At 31.0% G+C, this 18,181-nt stretch overlaps 2 protein-coding genes across 4 annotated transcripts; both read left to right on the forward strand.

Moving 5' to 3' along the window:
• Positions 1–1,045: 1,045 nt before the first annotated feature.
• LanB2 (laminin subunit gamma-1) lies at positions 1,046–17,720 on the forward strand. Of its 3 annotated transcripts, XM_069115642.1 has the most exons (28): positions 1,046–1,178; positions 1,915–2,082; positions 5,247–5,400; positions 6,241–6,608; positions 7,579–7,837; positions 9,190–9,491; positions 9,678–9,883; positions 10,201–10,304; positions 11,945–12,133; positions 12,310–12,535; positions 12,629–12,885; positions 13,029–13,201; positions 13,263–13,395; positions 13,468–13,692; positions 13,782–13,970; positions 14,229–14,414; positions 14,492–14,694; positions 14,755–14,970; positions 15,052–15,322; positions 15,387–15,565; positions 15,641–15,771; positions 15,837–15,947; positions 16,075–16,273; positions 16,346–16,583; positions 16,678–16,853; positions 16,929–17,111; positions 17,196–17,313; positions 17,430–17,720. In XM_069115642.1, exons 4-28 carry the CDS (start codon positions 6,456–6,458, stop codon positions 17,663–17,665), a joined length of 4,863 nt encoding a protein of 1,620 aa, XP_068971743.1. In that variant the 5' UTR covers positions 1,046–1,178; positions 1,915–2,082; positions 5,247–5,400; positions 6,241–6,455; the 3' UTR covers positions 17,666–17,720. The 3 variants fall into 3 exon arrangements, with proteins under 3 accessions (XP_068971743.1, XP_068971752.1, XP_068971761.1); XM_069115651.1 differs by lacking the exon at positions 5,247–5,400; XM_069115660.1 differs by lacking the exons at positions 1,046–1,178; positions 1,915–2,082; positions 5,247–5,400; ... (3 more) ...; positions 9,678–9,883; positions 10,201–10,304 and adding an exon at positions 11,600–11,768.
• On the forward strand, positions 2,320–4,694 carry LOC138181144 (rhythmically expressed gene 2 protein). Its single transcript, XM_069115772.1, has 2 exons — positions 2,320–2,890; positions 3,366–4,694. Exons 1-2 carry the CDS (start codon positions 2,609–2,611, stop codon positions 3,834–3,836), a joined length of 753 nt encoding a protein of 250 aa, XP_068971873.1. The 5' UTR covers positions 2,320–2,608; the 3' UTR covers positions 3,837–4,694.
• Positions 17,721–18,181: the final 461 nt, after the last annotated feature.

An 18,181-nucleotide genomic window follows, 5' to 3' on the forward strand; every position in this document is an offset into this window, starting at 1 on the left:
TTCATGACGTTAGGTGCGGTACCAGAAAGTTTGAGAAACCCTGCTCTACGAATTAAGTTCTAAACCATTCTTCTTAAGTTCTAAGACATCATTCTTAAATCATTAACTTTTTATTTTTTATACGAACCAATTAGCAATACTAATGGGATATTTTCGTAATTTCCACGTAATTAGAGTGATAAAAAGTAAGTTTTCAAATCACGGAATCAAAGCCAAACAAATGCGTATATGATAGGGCGACTAAAAAACTATACGCGCGCAATAATTAGATTTTATTAGCGTAAAGATCGTTAAATGGCCAAACTTCCCCCGGATATTTCTTTTCCCGATACAAAATAACTGTAAGTGACCGCAATAAGATCTTACAATTTTCCATACGTACCAATAGAGAATATAAGGAGCACATATTATTGTCATTACTCTTAGAGATACTAAATAATAATGTTTTGTAATTTATATATATCTTTACACGTCTATATATAATACATAAATACGTAAAACTGTACATAGAAATAATGGAAGTTTTTTACGTTATATCTACGATCTGATATATATATATATATATTTACATGCATCTTATAAAATAATGCTTGTGTACATTGCATACTAAATGAACATTTTTATCTATGCGTGATAAACAAAATCACGCGAGAAGTATTATGTACTTATTCCAATTGTTAAATATTGATTAAAATATTATATATAAAATTCATATAACTTTTCATGAATCATTGCATCGTATAAAATATGCATTTTCGATAAAATTTAGATAATTTATGAGTTCTATCGGTTTAATTTATTAATACTGACACCTGTAACATGTACGGGCATACATTAGTACGCCAAATTTATTATACATTCGTTTTCTGGCAGCTTGTTTTCTTTATCCACTGACATCTATGACTTTAAGTATGATATTTTATGTTAAGAATATATATATTGCCTTTCTAACGCTGTCTGTTGTATATTTGGTGAATAAACGATGATAATTTTAGCAGCTTTTTGTGCTAGCTTCTCGCATCTATTCTTTTAGTCTTTGATCAGACAGCGTTCAGGAATTTCTTTTCTATATAGCTATTTCTTTCCGACAACTTTGAATCTTATTTTGTTTTTATTATTTTTGTTATTGTTTTTGCTATTATTAATTGTTATACTCTTATATTCTTTTGCACAATCAGGTATGTAAGTCTCCCTATTCCAGTAAAAATATTTTTTCTATTCCATACTCGGCCACAAAAGCAGAAAATATGAAATATATCCTGGGGATATGAATTCATACAAAAAAATTTAAGCATTAAAGAATTAACATCGCGGTTTATACAAATCTGCCAATTTCTGTATAATACCTATTATATGCTTCGAAATTTATATCTACATAATTGCCTTTGTTTTAACAAATTATAGTTATCCAATTACTCAAGTATTCCAATTATTAAGTATTCAAGACAAATATAATACATAAGTCATCTTTTAGCAGGGTCATACAAACAGGTTTTGACATTCATATACCGAAAGCATAGAAGGAATTGTTGAAAAATTGAGTCGTGAGAAACCAACATGGAAGACAAGAAATCTCGTTCTGCGCATGCGTGACATGCTATGAATATCTCAGGCAGAGACAGAGACACTCTACTCATCTCTGTTTGTACGCAAAACGAGACCTTTCCAAAGGAAATCTTAATCTTCTTCGATTTAAGAGATGGACGGGTTTTTCTAGCGAGTGTCTAGACTTATTTGTATGACCGTGTTTTAAAGCATAAACACTATGAATATTATACAAAAATAATTACTATAAGTGCATGTACACATATACACTATTCTAATGATTCGAAAGAATATTATATTATAATATATTAAAATTACTCTAATTTCACTTAATTTTAATTTAAAATTTATGGTAGAAATATATCATAGGTGCATATTATCCGTATCATGTTTTCTTCAGGAATATGTCACGTGTTAACGAATAAACGGCGTGAGAATAGTCGTCATACTTATTCTGGTTTCTGCACGAGGTGCATGAGCTTTGCTAATGCACTTACTGTACAGTTTGTGCTTCTTCACGATATTGTTGTTTCATACGTGAGTATATTTTCAACTTACTTTTTAAATAACTTACAATTTTTGTCAGACCATTTTTATAAATTTCATGAATAAGAATTTATCAATATTTTATAATTATAATATTACAATCAAAAAACTACTATGATATAATTTCTTTATATAATTATATATAGAATTTAAGTTCTTATGATATAAATAGATTTTTAAATATCACATAATATAATGTAGAGCTATAATTATTCAACATATTACAACAATAAAGCAATACATACAAAATGCATATAAAAAGATCAGATCATTCGAAGTAATATGAAAAACAATGTTTTCATACGTTAAATACATTAAAAATACGTAAATTCCAAAGGCTTTATTGTTAACTTCCGATGGCGTTGCAAATGTTAAAAACGCTCTGTTACGTGAAGTTGAGATTGGTAATACTGTTCGTGACGTGAAACAAGTGTTTATTTTTTTGGTTGCATACTGTTGTCACAGGAGCAATGTGCTAGATATTTGGTGTATCTCCCTTTATAGATAAAATTTTAAAATGATAAAGATCATCCGACCGCGATTAATAACCTTCGATGTCACTGGTACGTTGCTGATGACGAAATTGGAGGATTACGTCGAAATTGGTTCTCAGCACGGCTTGCCACTTGATCGACGCAAATTGGCGCGAAGCTTCAAAAACAGCTTTCATAGGCTTAGTCTAGAACATCCTGTTTATGGGAAACACACAGGCATCGGATGGGAAAATTGGTGGAGGCAACTAGTTCATAGTGTTTTTAAGGATCAACACAAATACATTTCGGATGCTACTTTAGATAAGGTGATAGAAATCATCACGATGTCGGAAATTTATATTTTACTATGAAACGAATAAAACAAATATTTTATTTGATTTTTTCACATTTAATTTTTAACAAACGATCATTTATATACAGTTCTGCGAAAGTATTAATCATATCTAGATATGGTTTAAAGGTGTTATTTATTATAAATGAAATTAATGCTTTTAAGGATAAATTAAACTTAAAAACTATTTAAAAAAATTGAACCTTTTAAATGAATACAAATCATTTATATTTCATTATTATCTGCTGCTTATTTTATTATTAATTTTATATCTAAGGAATATATTTTTATTCTTATTAACTTTAGTTTTGGATTTCCGTGATTAAAAATATATATATTATAAGATGAAGGAAGTACTACCAAAAATAAAGAGAAAAATGATTACCGAAAGAATTTAACCCAAACTCATACCTACTATCGATGACCCTTTTTATCGTTATGACCCATAGGTTGCTAACAGTTTGATAAGATGCTATGGCACGAGTATGTGCTGGCACAAGTATCCAGGCACTATCGAGTTACTGGACTATCTTAAAAAAAAAGAACTGATTTTGGGAGTAATATCGAATTTTGATGAGAGATTGGAAGCGATACTCGAGGATACAAGGATACGTTCTTATTTTTCTTTTGTCTTAACATCCTACGATCTCGGCGTGGAGAAACCAGATACTTTGATATTTGACGAGGCGCTCAGGTTAACAAAGAAACGACATAGTATCAACATAAGTCCCCAACAAGCGATACATATTGGCGATTCTGTCAATAATGACTACATTGGTGCTAAAGACGCAAAATGGAACGCAATACTTATTCAACATGATAATGATGGGAACCAAAAAGAAATCCCTGCGGAGGACGTGTTTAGAAATCTTCGAGATTTGAGAGTACACCTTTCTACACTTTTAAATGGGGACATGTAGTGTACGCGATTTAACGAAATGAATCTGAAACTAATATTTTAATCATCAAAAAATTCAGACGTTATTTCATCAAAAGGAGACACATTTGTCTATGACAAAACAAATAATAACGTTGATAAATATTATTAATATGTCTATTTCATGTTGAAAAAATTGACTGTTAGGAATAGAATTTTCCATATCGTACTTTACGAATATGAAAGTGTTTATTGTTAAATTATAAAACAAAATCGAGGAATATCTCATACGCTTATATACATAATGTAATTTTTTATGAATATAACGTATGTTTAAGTTATACTCAATGAACATGTAAGATCATAATAGCAGTTACGGAAATATAATTCAGGTGATAACTAATGCCATACAAACATATAGTTTTGTTTTATGTATATATAAATGTTAATAATAACTTATGTACCTCTTCATACTACTCGAACTCAGCAACATTTAATAATATGCTAGTATCACTACTAATAAATGTAGTAAAAGACTGTCTTAAAGAAAAAACATATCTTATTATACATTTATATTTTTATACAAATATAATTTTCTATTGCTCCTACAGTTTTTTATTATTTTCATTCAACATACTGAACTTACATGCTTGTATTCATTTATAAATTAACTGAACTTTTTATCAATTGTGAATCAAATCATATTAATGACAGTGAAACAATTACTGATTAAAAAACTATATAAACGCATGGGTGGACATGCATTATCACTTCCCATTTCCTGGTAAAAAGATAATAGTCTAAATTGTCAGTATTTTCTAAGTGATAAACATCGAATTATAAATATTGTACAATTTTTTTATATATAAAACAGTTTGTCAATACACATCGTATTTGTTATCGATTTAGCATTCGTCTCTTTTCATTGTTATCCTCAATCATTCATTTTCATTAACACAATATTATTTACAAATTTTTATAATAATGTTTTTAATAAAACTCTACTTTTCTACATATCCTATTTAAAGAAATTGAAAACAACAAATTGAAGTATATTATAGTACAATATTGATAATAGTAGGAAGAAGTCATCATTTCCTGAGTAATCTCTTTTTCACTTCCGTTCTAGCAAGATATACTGGTCACGAGCTCTAACAAATAATCTCTAATTTTCACTTCAACTAACAAAAATAAAAATCTCTTATAAATTATATTCTTAACCAAACATTCTAAATTAACATATATATATATATATATATATATATATAATAAAGAAAATATATTTTTTCAAATTCTTAAACGAACTTTTCTTATTCAAAAATTAAAATCTAGAAAGATGTTATTGCCTTATTTATTATTGTATATTTGCATACAATATTGGTAATAATAAAATGCGAAATGTAACCCTAACGATTTGGTCGTTACATTTCTCTTGGCCTACACTTTCTACCAGGAGTGGCGGCACGTTACCACCACAAACATTGGCATCCGCACATTCGACTTCCCACAGCCTCACTCACGGACTCCCTCCCGTTCAGTTTCTCACTAAGCTGTTGCATGGAGAGAGGCTTTCTTCATGGTTTTCCAATTCTCCGTCGGTCGAAGAGGTTAGAATAAGAATTCATTTCTCTGTTTTCAAAATTCGCGATGCTTGTGTGAATTGTGTTGACCAAAGTACTAGTGAACACTTCGCGGCAAATTTGTGATTTATACGATTGTGAATGTCGAAATTTTACTGCTACTTTAGTAAAAGATTATTAAAGACAGATAATTTTTTTTGTTAAAGTTTTACTTTTATACTTAATAGAATTGTGCAAATATATGAAACGACAATTTAACTTTTTAAATTATAACTTTATAAATGTTTATTCAAATTGCGGTTCATGATTCATGATCTAAAACTTGTATTCGTAGAGAATATATGCATATTTATCTCCTAGATTTTTAAAACGAAGTATCGTTAAATATAATATTTTAATTTTTAAGATTTTTGAAAAAAGTGAAAAGTGGTGTTCGATTTTATTCAAACAGACGCCACCTGTGTGATATTATAGAAGTATTTTAATTTGAATTAAAAATTATTTAGACGATTTTATTACTTATATTATAGTCTATGAAATTGTCGTGCACAATTTTAATAACGTCTTTATTTTACGTGGTAATTTTATGTTGAGCGATTTCTATTCACCATTCTTTTTAAGTTTTTATTTAGAGATTCATTTTTAATAGTAAAATGTATAAATATAGAATAGAATATAGAATATAGGGTATCTTACTTAAATTGTGAAAATTTAATTATTAAAATTTCATAATTTAAAAATATAAATTATAAATATGATAATAGTCTTTAACTTATAAAAGTTATATATAACTTTCTTATATCAAGTTCAATATACTGAGAATGAATAACGACTCTGAGAGCTAATACAAAGATTAATGAACATTAGGTAGATAAGAGGCGATTCGCGGAATGCGGTCTCAGCAGTAAAAAATAAAAAATTATTGTTGGGGGTGTCCTTGTCGATGGGCCCGATCGAAAATCAGTGCTCGCTCTAATCTTCAAAAAAATTAAAAAAAAAGTGGGAATTTGACGGATTTACCTCTGCCGAATAAAAGTGGATCGAAATTACGACAAAGAAGACTCATCGAAAAAGGTTCAAACATGACTAGAGGAAGACATAAGAAGATGTTAATGTTAATTCCAATCCTCTTGGTGGCAGTATTTGCAGAACCTGACCCCTCAGACGAATTATACCGTGGATTTCCAAAATATCGAGACGAAGATAAATGCTACGATGACAGTGGAAAACCACAGGTTCGTGCTCCTTTTGTTAATATATTATTTATTATATCTGTGAGATAAAACTGACAGTGTATATAAATTTTTTATTAAACTTTATGATTATCAAATATAATTTTGAAAAATTTTAATGTAAAAGAAAAATAATTTGTAATACACGTTAAATGACGTTATATTCGATTCTTATATACTTAAATAGTTCAATATTAATTTATAATGCATTTTTATATGTTCCATATAATATAGTGATGTGAATTTTTCGAGATTTCTTTTGTAAGCATTTATCACTCTCCATAGCTATACTACTCCAGGAACATAAATACGAGCAGTCTGCTGTTTATTCTTAGTCATCAGAATTTCGGTTTCTTTTTTCGATATTACTACATTAGGTTATCACAGTATAGGTTCGAAGTTACATCAACTTTCGGTGATAGCTGGAGAGATAAAACCAAATAGACCCTCTAAGTATTAAGGAACGAAAAAGTTCTAAAATACTAATTCTGTATATTTCATCCTATTTTCTACGTTATCCTATTGTATTTGTTGTTAGAGATGTTAAAATTCAATATTTACGTAGTACAATTCAATATTTACGTAGTACGATTCTTTCGATAATATATCCTTGCAAGAATTCTGTAGGAAATATAATTTTGTAGGAACGACTTGGAACGGAAATGTGAATATTAGCATCCTAGGTGGCCTTGCAACATTTGTGTGACCTACTATAGTATATTGGCATTTAGAATTAGAACATTAAGAAATTGAAAAATTCTTTTTCAAGAAAAAAATTTGAAATTTCTTTTCCAGGAAAAGAATGTCCAAATTTTATTTTTGGGAATATGAGGATAAGAAAGTAATAATAAGAAACCAATGCAGTAAAAAAGATATAAATTAAAAAACAAAGAAAATTTTTTTAATGTTTCAATAAAAATTTGCGGTTCTTTTAAACTGATTTTGAAATGATTTTAAATGCTCTGTGTTATAGAGGTGTATACCACCTTTTGAGAATGCGGCATTTAACGTACTTATGGAAGCAACGAACACGTGTGGTCAAGATCGGCCAACAGAATTTTGTAAACAGACTGGGGTCCAAAAGAAATCTTGTGAGATATGTCAGTACGGAGATCATCAGGCTTTATACCTTACCGATCACGACAATAACGACAATGCAACGTGGTGGCAGTCAGAAACAATGTTCGAGGGTATCGAATATCCAAATCAAGTTAATCTCACACTACATTTAGGTATGACATACTAGATGCTACATTAATTATAGTAGAGCTCTATTTATCTAAATTCTGCGAAATTACCAGTTTATATATATAATAAGAATACACTGGCTTTCTCCACTATTTATGATTTTCCGTTCATATAATGGAAATTTACGTTCAGATAAGTGAATTCAATGGACAGGATTTCGTGTGAACGGGCATTAACCAAAAATTTTTCCCAATAAATGGAGATCAAAATAAACGAGTTTCATTATGTATGATATCGTAATAAAACGTTCGTTTCAGTGTATTAAAATTTGCCCGCGATGTATCAAGTATTGTGGTTTAATTCAAATGTGGCTGTGGTTTGGATCGCTTTAATTGAGACCATTCGTTGCGGAATTATAGTAGATAATGTCGATGAATCTTACACTATAGATAGAGGAAAGCAGTTCATTCATCGGTATTTGCGATGAACTTTTAACACGTCCCCAATGATTGTCGCTCTCTATTTCTCCCTTTTTAATCTTTTTTTTTTCACATCCTTATCTATGAGGATGCGTGTGTGATGAGATAATTCTCGGAACCACGAACTGATGGAGAAATATACATGTAAGCGAGCCTTCATTCTTGTATTAATATTTTATTTTGTAAGCTTTTCTCTTTAACAATCGTTACTTACCGTTATAATATTTTATAAATTTTCTTTAAAAATAGTTGTTAAAGTTGCTATCGAAATTTAACGCGAAATTGAAGTTATTTTCTTGTGTAAACAGGGAACGCATTATTTAAATATTTATTGTTAAAGTTAGAGATAACATATACAAACTTTTGTAAAAGTAAAATGCTAACGTTGCGTCTTTAGCATCTGCCGATTGTACATGCCGCTAGAAGATACCTTTTCGTACTTCTATAACACTACGACATTTTCCTCTATTGAAAATTGATAGTGTTATACATTTTGAAACGATCCTTATTATGAAATAGCTTTACCATACGCGTGTAAACTAGTTTTAACAGCATGTCTCGAGAATCCGGATAATAGTGGAAGTTCCTTAAACACGTGAAGAACATAGAATCTCTGTCTGTGTACCACGTGTTCATTTAGGAAAGAATCAGCCACTTGCACCCCGCTGGCTTTACAGTGAAGAATTACAGTGGCGTAGAATCCCTTTATTTCGTAATAATTTCAATAATTGTTCAAACAATCATTCAAATAGTTGAAAACATGTTTTTCAAAAAATATTTAATTATTATATATATAAATATTTATTAGATGATATTGATATTATGTACTACTAATAATGATAATAATAAATATTTATGTGTCTATTTTTTACATTTCTCCTTGTTTTCTTATATGTAGTGTTTTTAAATAATTATAGGCAAAACGTTCGATATAACTTACGTTAGAGCACTTTTCGAGTCGCCGCGTCCAGAAAGTTGGGGTATTTATAAGAGGAAGAACGAAAAGTCGCCATGGGAACCTTTCCAATTCTATTCTGCGACCTGCAGAGATACATATGACTTACCAGATTTAAAGGAAACTGTACGGGGAGATGATACCAGAGTATTGTGTACTTCCGACTATTCCGATATATCGCCTTTGACCAAGGGTACTGTTGCATTTTCCACTCTAGAAGGTCGACCTTCGGCATATAATTTCGAAACTAATCCAGCATTGCAGGTACAGTTTTCATTTTATCGTTTCATAATTCTTCGCTGAAATCGCGTTTCTTTATTAATAGTGACTCTGCTTAATAAGGATCATATAAAGATTTCACTTTTGATTTATATAAATGTATATAATAAAATGATTTATAAATAATATATCTTAGAATGAGTAAATGACGAACGCTATTCTCGTTTTAAGGAATGGGTACAAGCAACGGATTTGAGGATCACTCTGGATAGATTAAACACTTTTGGAGACGAAGTTTTTGGCGATGATCATGTATTAAAGTCCTACTACTATGCGATCGCTGACGTCGCCGTTGGAGCACGTTGCGCTTGCAACGGCCACGCTGGAGAATGCGTAAACAGTACCAGCGTGGATGGAAAAACTCGCAGAGTATGTAGGTAAGATAATGTATGCAGATACATATTCTTGCAATATACTATTACTGATTAAGGATGATTAAATATCAATAATATCTGGGATATAAAATATCACGGAAAACGTCTTCGTAATTTTGTAAATTTTCCCTCGATAATTGGGAAATACGTACATATATGGAAAATAAAAAAGTTTTCGTGTCATTTCATATACCTAAGATTTGAAGAAAATATTCAGATGCGGCTACGTCAGTCTATTCATTAATTTCCTCCACCTATTATATGTATATTATGATTTTCAAGTACAAATTTGAAAGAGACAAAAATTTAATTATTCACAGATGCGAGCATAATACTGCTGGCCCAGATTGCAATGAGTGTTTGCCCTTTTATAATGATGCACCGTGGGGACGTGCCACTACTAAAGATGCGCACGAATGTAAACGTATGTATTGGAATAGCTTTATATAACGTAATTTTGCGAAGTATCCTTAAGAAATGAATTAGCAGAAAGTAAGAAGATACATGTGTGTAACTATTCACACATACACACGCACACACGTATATCATGGGTATAAATGAAAAGAGAATATCTTCAATAAAAGGTCAGTATCCTGGCCAGTGTGTAGGTGGGCCTTGACAAACCTGCTCTTCAAACGGGGGGTTTTCAGGTACTATATTCGGTGACTAGAACATACTCGTGTGATAATATGATTGTTATAAATGATAATCATATTATTATTTAGTTTCTATTTAAATCTGTTATTATGCCCCATTTTTTCATCTCGAGTCTAGTAAAAGTACGTAATAAGAGAATTCATATGTTGTCAATGTCAGTGTCATCTCATTAGTAAAAGAAACATTTGCTTATTACGAAAGAAGATAATAAGAAAAAAGAAGATTATTATTAAGTGCATGAGTTGTTTATTGAAAAAAGTCAACAAAACATAAAATTAACAAATAGAACTCCTATTGTTGTTACATTTTTTTAATTTTTCTATGATACAGATATATCTCGTATTAGCTCTAATATTGATATCACTGATAATTATTTACTTGTTTGTAACACAGATCGACATAGAATAGCGTGCTATAATCTAATATATTGGCATATATTGTTATACCGAATATGAAGGTATTTTATACAAGGGAGAACAATTTCTTCGGTATTGCGAGTATCACCTTTTCAAGCAGTCGAAGAGAGTTCGCGTTCACGATCACGTTGGCATTACCTAACCAGCTTTACCTTTTACGTTCATTGCTTGTTCTGAAGTGGGGACTGTTGGCAATACAGGAGCACACAATGCAGCTTTTCTGTAGATCACGGGCTCAGTGCTCAAGATACTACGATACAAGCAGATATTTATTACATCGCGTTGATTAGATCGTGTATTGACGCAAATTTTTCAAACAAGAAATCAAGATGGTCTTGATTTTATTCAGTGCAATCAAATATATTACTTATTATTAACAAAACGTCATTAAATTGCATCGTTAAATGTCATTAGTAATTATAGTAAACGATTTCTTACAGAAGAATCAATGTAAACAAACAGTGTTTATTGTTAAAAAAATTTATATTTGTCAGTGTTTAAACATGTATATATTATAACTTATTGCAACTATGTTGTACCAAGTTAAACAACTTTTTATATATTTTATATTTTTGTGGATCATTTACTAAATATATATAAGAACATTTATTCAATTTTTAATTCTTAAAATGAATTTCAAATTTTGATGAAGAGTGGTAATAATTATGAAAAATTATTCGTTTTTTCTTTGTTTATAAATTGTGTAATGAACTGGTCGTCTAAAATGAGATTAATCGGATGTTTATTACTTGTGAATGTGATGATTAGTACTTCATCACGGTGGGACGGAATTCTTCCGTGGTATTCGGGATCCAGTAAATATCTAGATAATGTTATTATTCATATTAAAACAAATGATACACTATCAAAATTATTTTTTATAATATTATTTATCATTATATTAATCTATCATTATTTATTATTATACATATACAGCAATTCATTATTGTTTAAATTTTATCTTAATCTGTATCATGACCTTATTTTTCAGCTTGTAACTGCAATGGTTATTCAGAGAGATGCTTCTTCGATAAGGAACTATACAAGGCTTCTGGTCACGGTGGTCACTGCCTGGATTGTCGAGCTAATCGTGATGGCGCGAATTGCGAACATTGTAGGGAGAATTTCTATCAGCGTCCGGAAGACAGTTATTGCGTTGCTTGTAACTGCAACGAAATTGGTAAATTGTTGCATTCTTTGCCATCCCGATCTTGACAGTTTTTTATTATTTATTAATTAATTTGAAATATATTTTTAAAAAAGTTATAAAAAATCGATTAAAATATTTAAAATAATTTAAACTTTTTATATTTACTGAAAATAAAAAATGAATAAATATTCGATGTCATTTTACAGGTTCGAGAAGTTTACAATGTAACAGCGAAGGAAAATGTCAGTGCAAACCTGGTGTAACAGGTGACAAATGCGATCGTTGCGCAGCAAATTATTACAACTTTGGATCATACGGTTGCACCTCTTGCGAATGTAATGCAGCCGGTTCCCTTGCGAATGCACCAACTTGTGATCCTACTAATGGTGTTTGTATCTGTAAAGAAAATGTTGAAGGGAAGCGATGTCGAGTGTTAGTAAATTTATATCGTTAATATTTTTAATAGCATAACGTGTATAATAAAGATGAAAAACCAAGTAATAATACCGTTTCTATCATAAATAGATGTAAACCGGGATTTTTCAATCTTGCAATGGATAATGAATTCGGTTGTACACCATGCTTCTGTTACGGACATTCCTCAGTGTGCAGACCAGCGACTGGGTATTCTAAAGTTGTAATTGAGAGTATGTTTGTGAGAGGAACTGAACGATGGAAAGCTACCGTGGCTGGTAACCCGATACCACTTCATTATGATCCTCTTACTCAAACGATATATGCCACGGCATTGGACCGAGACAATGCATATTTTATTGCTCCTGGTAAAAACAAATACATAATAAACTCTTTGCATTTTTTGATAAGAACTATAAAGGATAAAATTTTTAGAAAATATAAGCACAATAAAGCTTTATATTTCACTTATACAAATAAATATCATACTGTTTATTGATGAAAAATGCAGATAGATTCCTCGGCGATCAACGTGCATCTTATAACCAAGACTTATTATTTACACTAAGAATTGGGGAAGCTGGTCCAGCACCCACTGTCCGTGATATAATCCTCGAGGGAGGAAATGGAGAACAAATTACACAACCAATTTTTGGACAAAATAATTATTTACCTTCAGTGACAGTAAGTAAGACAGTGAAGGAATCATATCAATGGCTTATTAATTATTAAAAAATTATTTCAGCCACATGAATATCGTTTCAAATTGCATGAACATCCTAGTTATGGTTGGGAACCTCGCCTTTCCTCTCGAGCTTTCATGTCTATTTTATCGAACTTAACAGCTATTAAAATTCGTGGCACCTATACGCATCAAGGTATCTTAATTAAGATTCGTAGATAAAATTGTGTTTATGAAGTTACTGATGCATTTAATTTTCTTTCTACAGGTCGAGGATTCTTAGATGATGTTAAGTTGGAGACGGCCCTCCGTGGAGCTGCAGGTGAAACCGCTGATTGGGTGGAGCATTGTCAATGTCCCCATGGTTACGTAGGCCAATTTTGTGAATCCTGTGCACCTGGATTCCATCATGATCCGCCTAATGGTGGTCCTTTTGCACTTTGTGTCCCTTGCAATTGCAATAATCATGCAGATATTTGTGAAGCTGAAACTGGTACTTTTTTTTAGAGTGAATTTATAACGAAGATTAATGTAGAAATTTATTTTAGAATCTGAGAATTTATATCTTTCGATTTATTTTAGGACAGTGTATCTGTGAACATAATACGGCTGGTAGCAATTGTGAATTATGTAAACGTGGATATTACGGTCACCCATTAAAGGGTACACCTGATGACTGTAAACCATGTCCTTGTCCTGACAATGGACCTTGTATATTACTTGGCAATAATCCTGATCCAATTTGTTCTGAATGTCCACTGGGTAGAACAGGTAAGAATAATCTCTTTAAAGGAAATAGTGTTTCGTCCCGAGCTTGTTAGTGGATTCGTTAATAAGATAGACTAACAGGCCCTTGCCTTAGACACAGGGATAGAAGAAGTCGAATTGAAAAACGTATTTATCGGAAACTAGTCAGAACAACCGATTGCGAGAAAGCATTAGCGTCAGTGGACCTCTAGTGGCAAACGTATGGAGTAGTCCTACAATATCTTTAAATAGTTTTATTATTTATACCATTTTTTGTTTTAGGACCTAGATGTGAAACATGTTCGGATGGATACTTCGGAAATCCTGAAAAAGGTATAGCTTGCAGGCCTTGCGATTGCAACAACAATATCGACTTGAACGCTGTAAGAAATTGCAATCACGAAACTGGTGAATGTTTGAAATGTGTAAATAATACAGCTGGTTTCCATTGTGAAGAATGTCTTTCAGGTAAGTAAAATGTAACTGTTATATATTTCATGTACTTTTTTTAAATTATAAATAACGATGTTTATAACATTTAACAGGATATTACGGAGACGCATTGTCTGATCGTAAAGAAGATGGATGTAAGCTATGCCAATGTTTCCCGCCAGGCACAGTCGAACTCAGCGACGGTAGAGTAGCACCTTGTGAACAATTAACAGGTCATTGTACTTGCAAGCCTCATGTAACCGGCCGAAATTGTGATAAATGTGAAGAAGGATATTATCATATTCTAAGTGGAGAGGTATTTTATTTATTTGGTATAGAGGTATTTGCCTAAGTTAAATAATCACATATTTTTTAGGGATGTACGCCTTGCAATTGCGATGCTGAAGGATCTTACAATCGTACTTGCAATGCCGTTACTGGTCAATGTGAATGTAGACCTGGTATTACTGGACAACATTGTGATGCATGTGTTTCTTATCAATATGGATTCAGTAGAGAAGGATGCAAGCCTTGTGATTGTGATAATATCGGTTCTCAAGACCTGCAATGTGACGCTAGTGGACAATGTCCAGTAAGTTTATAAAATGTTACACTATACAATGGAAAGTTTAATTTGTATGCATTTATTAAAATAATTAATCCTGTATTATAGTGCTTCCCCAATGTAGAAGGAAGACGCTGTGATCGTTGTAAAGAGAACAAACATAACAGACAAAATGGATGCGTCGATTGCCCTGATTGTTACAATCTTGTTCAAGCTGCGGTGAATAGCCATAGAGAACGCTTAGCTGAATTAGGAAATACACTCAAAAAGATTAACAGCAGTCCGACAGTTATAAAAGATTCGGACTTTGAAAAAGAATTGAAAAATGTTCAGAATAAAGTAAAGAATCTTCTACAAATTGCTAAACAAGGATCTGGTAGTAAGTATAAGTTATTCAATAATTCATACTTTTTAAATGAGATTATATTTAAAAAATATTTTAGGTGAAAATAAAACGTTGGTGGAACAACTTGATGAATTACGTGATCAGCTGAATGAAATTGAAGAAATCGCACAAACTGTGAACCTGACTGCTTTTGATGCACATAGAACTACTTTGGAAGGTTTAATGAACATTGACGAAGCAGAAAAAGTGCTTGATAAAATACATGCTCAATTAACCGTAAGAATAATATTGATATGATATTATATGAAATTTATAAAATTGGATGTTCAACTCAGATTTTAAACATGATAGGATACAGAAGATTATTTAGCCACAGATGGAGCAACTGCATTATCAAAAGCGAAATCACGTGCGGATCAAGTTGGTCAACAGAATATACAAATGACTTCAATCGCGCAAGACGCGCGTCTCTTTGCCGAATTGTAAGTAATATAATTTTATAAACCTTTAGTATTTCTTCATAATCAATATTGCCCGAACTTCACAGAAATGTTAATGAAGCGAAAAAGATTCATGCACTGGCAGAACAGGCGCGAAATACAACAATGGAAGCTTATAGTCTCGCAAAAAAAACTATAGCAAAATATTCTAACATGACGTATGTACTTATTTACTTTATCTTAGAATATTGGTAATAATGTAATTATTACCAATATCTATACTAATGGTTTTTGAAATCATCTTATCTGTATTATATTTCTTCTAAAAATTAATTTTGTATTTAGTGATGATATTAGAGGATTAGAAAATAAATTAGAGTTACTAGAGCATCGTATGAGCGAGGTGAAAAATCTTACCAGCATAGCAGCCACTAAATCATCCGCAGTTTCGCAAGAAGCAATAGATTTATTGATTCTCGACTTAGCACTTCCACCTGTTGACATCGAGCAATTGAGAAATCAAGTTGAAGACGTAAATAATGAGGTAAATTTAAACTATGACAACTATTATTGTTACCGAAAATAATTTAAATATTGATGATAAAATACATTACAGGGATTACGATTGAAAGAACAAGCACAATTGTTGTTAGATCAAAACGAAAATCTTATAAATGAAATGGTAGAGAAAATAAGAAAGAGCGAGGAGTTAATAGAGTTAGTACAAGATCAGCAAGCGGCTACTGCCGAACTTGTAGCCGAATTAGATAAAGCAAATGAAAAAGTAGATGATGCTGTCAAACGAGGAGATCAGACTTTAAAAGAAGCTCAGGAAACATTACAGAAATTGGGTGGTACATATCATATCAAGTATTTTTATTAATGATAATATTTTTTTTTTAAAGGGAGAGAAATAAATGTATTTTTCAATTATAATATTATTTTTAGAATTTCATGCTGAAGTAGAAAAAGAGCGCGTTAAAGCCCAAGATGCTTTAAAAGATATAAAAAATATTGAATCATTAATCATGGATGCCAAGGAGAAAGCTTCACAAGCTGAAAAAATATTAGATGGTTCTGAATATAAAGCCGAAAGTGCGCGTGAGATAGCACAAGATGCTCAGGTTAGTACTGTTAATCCCATATGTAATATATAATATAATTTATTATACGCTGAAAACGAAATATGTTTATATTAGATGCATGCAGAGGAAGCTAGTGCAAAAGCGAACACTATTAGAACAGAAGCAAATAAAACTAAAATAGAAGCACTTCGTGTAGGAAACGAAGCTGAAAAATTACATCAAAGAGTTGATATTACAGATTCCATGATGAAGGAATACGAGAAACGAAGTGGACAAGATACAAATATTACAACCGAAGTAAGGAATTAGTTGCACGTATCATTTATTGTAATAACTATACTATACGATAATATAACTACAATGTTATTCAATCATTTTTAGGCAAATCATAAAGTTAGTCTAGCTAAGATTAATGTAACGTTAGCATCGCAACAACTCGATAAAGCTCTAACCGAAGTAGCTGAAATAATAAAAGAACTTGAAAATTTACCGGAAATTGGTACGTTATTGTTTTGTATCAAATTTTTTAAATTTATCTGTACCTTTTTTTAGATTAAATTCATTATTTAAAACTACACATTCTAGTATCTATACATTTGAATTTCTTTATTTTAGATAATACTGATTTAAATCCGTTAGAAGAACGTTTAGCTGCAGCTGAAAAGGAAATTGTAGCTGCAAGTCTAGATCAAAGAATTCGTAATTTAACGGATGCAAAAAATTTGCAAACACAGTGGGTAAAGAATTATGAAGATGAGGTCAGTAGACTAAGAATGGAAGTTGAGAACATTGATGATATAAGAAAAGTTTTGCCTGCCATCTGTAACAATCGTGTACGACTCGAACCCTAAACTACAATATAAAGTTATACTTAAAAGTTTATTTCATAGCGTTAGAGGTGCCTTACATGCACTAAAGGAAAAAATAAGCATAAAAATATGTTCAAAATAATAGCTGCAAAATTAGTTATATATCCTTCTGAAATAAGAATGTATACTATACATTATAACTATCTTAAAAAATTATAAATCATATTTTGATTACAAACTTATGATAAAATTAATATTATACTAGTGAATCGTCACAGAAGCAGCATGATATTTGTGTATTTACACTTAAATCATTTTATTTAACACATCATTTATAATGTGATCTTGCATTTCTTCTTGAAAATTAATACCATGTGCTTATATATACGAGCGACTAAAATAATGATCATCATACCAAAGATTTCATATAGTAGACATATCTTTCCGTTATCATTACCAGGCCATTTACATTATTCAATTTATTCAACATTTTTGTAATACAACTTATTTGTACGTATGTACAAACATGTATATAGTATCTATATACGATCATTTTAT

The sequence above is a fragment of the Bombus flavifrons genome, chromosome 1, assembly GCF_040668555.2.
Source record: "Bombus flavifrons isolate JBK064 chromosome 1, iyBomFlav1_principal, whole genome shotgun sequence".
NCBI classification, from domain to species: Eukaryota; Metazoa; Arthropoda; class Insecta; order Hymenoptera; family Apidae; genus Bombus; species Bombus flavifrons.